Source organism: Brachyistius frenatus, unplaced genomic scaffold, assembly GCF_029030835.1.
Source record: "Brachyistius frenatus isolate BFR_SWC_R1_liver_20210118 unplaced genomic scaffold, ASM2903083v1 Contig_65, whole genome shotgun sequence".
NCBI classification, from domain to species: domain Eukaryota; kingdom Metazoa; phylum Chordata; class Actinopteri; family Embiotocidae; genus Brachyistius; species Brachyistius frenatus.
Window position 1 is genome coordinate 1999001 of NW_027210664.1, and position 6000 is coordinate 2005000.

General features: G+C 47.7%; 1 protein-coding gene across 1 annotated transcript in view; it reads left to right on the top strand.

Annotated features, from left to right (window-relative positions):
• Positions 1-183: 183 nt before the first annotated feature.
• Positions 184-6000, top strand: part of ezh2 (enhancer of zeste 2 polycomb repressive complex 2 subunit) — an 11245-nt gene continuing 5428 nt past the window's right edge. The window contains exons 1-10 of the mRNA XM_069706882.1: positions 184-533; positions 2087-2210; positions 2881-3009; positions 3092-3211; positions 3358-3478; positions 3915-4094; positions 4191-4296; positions 4421-4584; positions 4946-5043; positions 5219-5474. Of these exons, the coding sequence (XP_069562983.1) occupies positions 2094-2210; positions 2881-3009; positions 3092-3211; positions 3358-3478; positions 3915-4094; positions 4191-4296; positions 4421-4584; positions 4946-5043; positions 5219-5474 (1291 nt within the window). The 5' untranslated portion in view covers positions 184-533; positions 2087-2093. The remainder of the gene's footprint in view (positions 534-2086; positions 2211-2880; positions 3010-3091; positions 3212-3357; positions 3479-3914; positions 4095-4190; positions 4297-4420; positions 4585-4945; positions 5044-5218; positions 5475-6000) is intronic.

A 6000-nucleotide genomic window follows, 5' to 3' on the forward strand; every position in this document is an offset into this window, starting at 1 on the left:
ACCCCCCACACAGCGCTGCTCCGACTCTCATTGGCTAGAACTGCGTGTACCATCTGACCAATCGCGTGACACCACACTGGAAAACGCTAACACGAAGCTCTGTGATTGGCCCAAACGTTTGGCGCCTCTTGAGTCCGCTGCAGCCGTAGTGGGCGGAGCGAGGAGACGGGGAGCAGTTTGAACCGCGAGCTCAGGCGGAAACATCGGACCGGAGCCGGGTGTTGACGGGCGGGCTGAGGTCACGACGCTCCGCAAACGCGGTGGGTTTTTTTGACGGAAGAGCCGGGCCTGAAGTCGGGGAACGGCGGCTCCGCGGTTGTTGGTGTCTCGTCCCTGTCCGCCGGCTCCGGGGACGTGAAGCCGGTGAAGTGACTCGCTGCTTCCTCCGGAGCTAACGGCTAGCTAGCCGCCGAGCTAACGCCGCAGCTAGCCGTAACGCGGAGCTAATCCGCGACACAAAGGAGCGGTTGGCCGGCGTCCGTCACATCGATCCCGCAGCACTCCGTTGGATGAGGACCGGGCCTCCCGCACAGGTAGGACAAGCTGTCAGCGTCCGCGTCTGTGTTGACTTGTTGCCGTTCAAACGGCCCGGTTGGCTCTCTCTTTGTTAACTAACCAACTGTTAGCTAGCTCGCCGGGGTTCCGTGACACATTTGGGATCCCTGTCAGCTGGAGACACCAACTTTTCTTTTTTAGTTTTAGTTTTTTTTAGCTTTGTTCTTTGGAAGAAATGATGAATGCCAGAGTATAATCCGATGCTCCTGAAGGAGCCGCTCGTCCGCTGTGTTGAACCTCGGGGATCCGGTTCGGATCCGGGACGGAGCACATTTCGAGGGACCCAAACTTGGCACGACATCGGCCGGCTATCGTTAGCTTGACGCCTGCTTGTTGTTTGGAGCGAACTCGACCCGAAAACAATGGTTCCGGTTCTTACTCGAAGTCACGTGACGATAAAACCTTTTCTGAACGGTGAACTTTCACACGTGTTCTCGTCCGTGTGTAGTTTGTTTGTGTAAACTGTTTGAAACCGGATTACTGACCTTCAAAAAAAGTGATTGACACTTAATATATTGACGTCATCATCAATATAACTGAAGGGATAAAAGTACTAATTGTGAAAAATACTTTAATCCAAGTTAAAGTACTGCATTCAAACCCTCCACTGAAATACAATTAATATCAGCAAAATGTACATGAAGTGAGCTGCATTTATTTATTGTGCTAATTAAGATAACATAAAAATGAAATACTCCAAAAAGTCCTTAATGTACTTTAAGTTTCATGCCACCACTGATTTAACACAGGCTTGTTTTTAAGCTGTAGTTTGTGGTGCAGCGGAGATTTATAGTTTTCTTTTTTTACACGTATTTATATACTTAAGATAAACTTAAAAGTTCAAAAACAAACAAATCGAAGGTCTCTGCCTTCTCCATTTTTTTAAAGGTTTAAATATCCATTTATTCTCTACATCCTCTGAACGTAGAAATCATCAAGTACGTTTAAAACCTGTTTTCTTCTTCTTCTTACCAAATTTTTACTCCATAACTGCCCGTGTGTGGTAGTTACACGAGTTAATCCTAATCCTTAGTAACAAAAACCATCACGAAAATCACATTTTAACATTTTAAAATGTAAACAAAAATATAAATCAGCAAAAACATACTGCAAAAAACACATTCAGCTTCACCAAAATGTTTGATTTAAAAACTCTCCATTTCCACGTTCACGCCGAGCTGCACTCGACCGTCTGTGGTTCGAAAGGTTAAGTTTGGCAAAACGCGCCGTCTGACACGTCCGGTCTGAAGTGTGAGGTTTGAGTGACCGGCTGGGCTGGTGGGCAGCGACTCACACCGACTACCGGCGCTGGCAGATGGGTCGTCCTTTTGCAAAGAGACGTGAAAGAAGAGACGAATGAACACAGATGGTTCCTGTTCAACTTCCCTCAGCGAAGCAGCAGATTCAACAACCTGCGTTCGTCTTTACTGCAGACACTCGAAGTGAGAACCGAACGAAGGAGCGAGGCGGTCATGTCGTTTTTATTCGTACGTGGAGAACCTTCATATCTTCCCCCCGTGTCGGTCTGCAGGTCGATCATGGTGCTGACAGGGAAGCGCTCGGAGAAAGGTCCCGCCTGCTGGAAGAGGAGGGTGAAGTCTGAATACATGAGGCTGAGGCAGCTCAAACGCTTCAGACGGGCCGACGAGGTCAAGGTATGTCACACACACACCGACGAGGTCAAGGTATGTCTCTCTCACACACACACACACACACACACACACACACACACACACACACACACACACACACACACACACACACACACACACACACACACACACACACAGAGGCCAGATATTCAGAGAAGTCTGGCTCATTAAAAACACACTTCTGTGTCCGACACCTTCCTATTTGTTTCTGACCTTCTTGTCCCTGCTGGCTCAAAAGTTTAAATTCACACGTCTCTATTGACCTTTTATTTGAGACTTTGACTGGTTTCCAATCTTTAGTGAAAGAACAACCAGATAATGCTAAACTGCTGCTGGTAATAAATCCAAACACTATTCACTCACTTAAAGTCTTTAATTTTGAAAAGGAGGAACAGGAAACATCACAGTTTCAGATAATTTCGGAAACAGATTTCGAGTGGCCGCATCAGCCATAAATTATGTGATTGGATTTATACGAATTTTCAGAATAAAAGCCCATTAAGTGGTTTTACATTGCCCAGATTTAGAGGATTTGGTTATCAGCAAATCTGACTTGCAGCTCTGCTTCTGCACATCAGAAATCACTCATGATGTCGACTTAACATGGCGGTGAAGTCGTGTTTTTATCTCTTAATCCGTCCTTCTCTCATGAAATGTCCTCCACCTCCTCCAGAGCATGTTCAACACCAACCGGCAGAAGATCATGGAGCGAACGGACATTTTGAACCAGGAGTGGAAGACCAGGCGGATCCAGCCCGTCCACATCATGACGTCCGTCAGCTCTTTGAGAGGAACCCGAGAGGTGAGCGGACCTGCCGACCTCGACGCTCTGACGCGTAGAGAGTGATGTTTGTTTTCTGATCTTCTCTGCTTGTCGTTCGCAGTGCACGGTGGACAGCGGCTTCTCCGAGTTCAACCGGCAGGTCATCCCGCTGAAGACCCTGAACGCCGTGGCCTCGGTGCCGGTCATGTACTCCTGGTCGCCGCTGCAGCAGAACTTCATGGTGCGTGTGCTGGAAAACTTTACAGAAATAGTGTTTGTTTTTGTGCCGTGTGTTTTCGTAGCCAAAACCAAATTTTATCGGTGATATCGGTACTTTGCAGGCGTTTTGACCTCAGCTGTCTGTGTGTGATGCTCGTTTGGCTTCAGGTGGAGGATGAGACGGTGCTTCATAACATCCCCTACATGGGAGACGAGATCCTGGACCAGGACGGGACTTTCATCGAAGAGCTCATCAAGAACTACGACGGCAAAGTCCACGGAGACCGAGGTGAGGAGGTTCTGCTGAATGTTAACATCTCAATCTGGCTGTTTTCAGTAGTTTAGGAAACAAAATATATCCTTTTCTGCAACAACATTTTTTTGTGTATTCAGACTGAAAATAACTCAGGAAGCTGAGTTTGAGTAAAAACAATAAATGAGTTTGAAAGCATCAAAACTTTTACACATCTGGAAAGTTGGGTTGTTACGATGCCAAACGTTTGGTGAATGAAATGCTTTTCCAGCTGAACTCTTTTATTTTGAATAGAACAGTCCAGACAGGAGTAGGACGAAGCCTTCAACTAATAGATAAACTAAAAAAGAATTAAAATAATTCATGAACAAATATCTGCTTTGTGTTTTTCTCACTTTGAAATCCCCCAAAAACACACTCCTGTTTCTTACCTCTGTAAAGACCTTTTGTTGGGCTCGTTGTGTGTTTGCAGAGTGCGGCTTCATCAACGACGAGATCTTCGTGGAGCTGGTCAGCGCTCTGTCGCAGTACAGCGACAACGAGGATGACGAGGAGGAGGAAGAGCAGGACTTCAAGGTGGACAAGATGGACGTGTGCGACAGCAAGGAGCATCCGGAGGACGCCCGCAAGGACGGGCTCGTCAACAGTGAGAGTGAGAGTCTAAAAACCCAACGTGATGTTTTCTGTGTTTTTTCAATGGATGAACAAACTTATAAAGGTTTCATTTTTTTGTGCGTGTCGTCTTCAGGCCGAACAAACAGCGACTCTAGCAAGAAGTTTCCCTCCGACAAGATCTTTGAAGCCATCTCCTCCATGTTCCCCGACAAGGGCTCCACCGAGGAGCTCAAAGAGAAGTGAGTGTTGTTACAGAGGACGTTTTACAGTCCGTTATGTCCATTAAATCCAACCTGAAGCCTGGAGTCTGTGATAACATTAATCAGTCAGTTCGGTGATGTAGACGCTCTCTCTGTGTTTCAGGTACAAGGAGCTGACGGAGCAGCAGCTGCCCGGCGCGCTGCCGCCCGAATGCACGCCGAACATCGACGGGCCGAACGCTCGCTCCGTGCAGCGCGAACAGAGTCTGCACTCCTTCCACACGCTGTTCTGCAGACGCTGCTTCAAATACGACTGTTTCCTCCACCGTGAGTCCACAAAAACACACAGCGCGCAGTTTGGATTCATTCGGGGCTGACTTCAGTTTTCTGGAGGTCCATCTGAAAATAATCCCTCATTCATTAGAAAAGAAGATTCAAGAAGACCTGTTTTTGGGGGCGTGTCTGTTTGATTGACAGGCCTGTGGTGCAGTCAGGTTACAGCTATCGGTGGGCGGGATGTAGTATCGTCAGGTTTCCGATCAGATCGGTCAGATCCACCGCTGGCTCCTCCCCCAGCTCGTCCAAATATGGTCACTTCCTGCTCCCAAATCTGAACTCGAGGTCGCTCACAAACCAACGCGTGACGTCACGATTGGTTGCCGCGTGCTTACGTCTCATTTCTTTTCAGCTTTCCATGCAACTCCGAACACCTACAAGCGCAAGAACTTGGAGAACCTGGTGGACAGTAAACCCTGCGGCATCGACTGCTACATGTACCTGGTGCAGGTGAGTCGACCGACCGCTCTGTCTCTGAAACATTCATTTAACGTCGCTCCAGATGTTCTAGAAGCCTTTTCTAATAAACTTACCAGAAACTGAAACTATGACCTGATGAGATGTCGGTAGAAACTCTAGCAGCAGGTTGTTGACGCTCCTCTGTTGTCCTGCTGTGTGTCCTCAGGACGGGATGGTGAGAGAGTACCCCGCCGGCGTGGTGGCCGAGCGGGCCAAGACGCCCTCCAAGCGCACGGTGGGCCGTCGCCGCGGGCGACAGCCCAACAGCAACAGCAACAGCCGGCCCGGCACGCCCACCGTCTCCTCGGAAACCAAAGACACGGACAGCGACCGCGAGGGCAGCAAGGAAGACGAGCGGGACAACGAGCGGGACAATGACAAAGACGACGAGGACAAGAAGGACGAGACCACCAGCAGCTCGGGTGAATAAACGATAAATAAACATCCACAAACAACCCGACTTCAGATTTAGGATCTTATTGCAGTCGATGGGAAACATTCAACTTATAACACCTTTTTTTTACATCAAGCAGTTCCAGCAGATGTCGAGCCGGACATCAAATCAAACCAATAACACAGAAACAGAAGCAGCGTTTGAAATGCAGTTTTCACACACCAGGAAATAACCGTGTCCTTGTATTTACTGTCGTATGAAACAGGTGTTCGCATCACTGATTCACATTGTTACACATCAAACTGTCAGAAAAACCCTCCCTTTGTTTTTAATCATCACCATGTTTGTCCTCTGAAGCCTAATTTTAGATCTGAATATGTAACGTTAACATTTATTTTAACGTTCTTTAAGGTTTTATTCAGACCAGCCGAGGTCTTTATGGAAAAAGACACAGATGTTTGGGCTTAAAAGCTGGAGTTCAGACAACAGACTGTATGTAAAAGTAAAAAGTGCCTTCAGCTGCAATACCACCGCGAACCACTAGAGGTTTACAG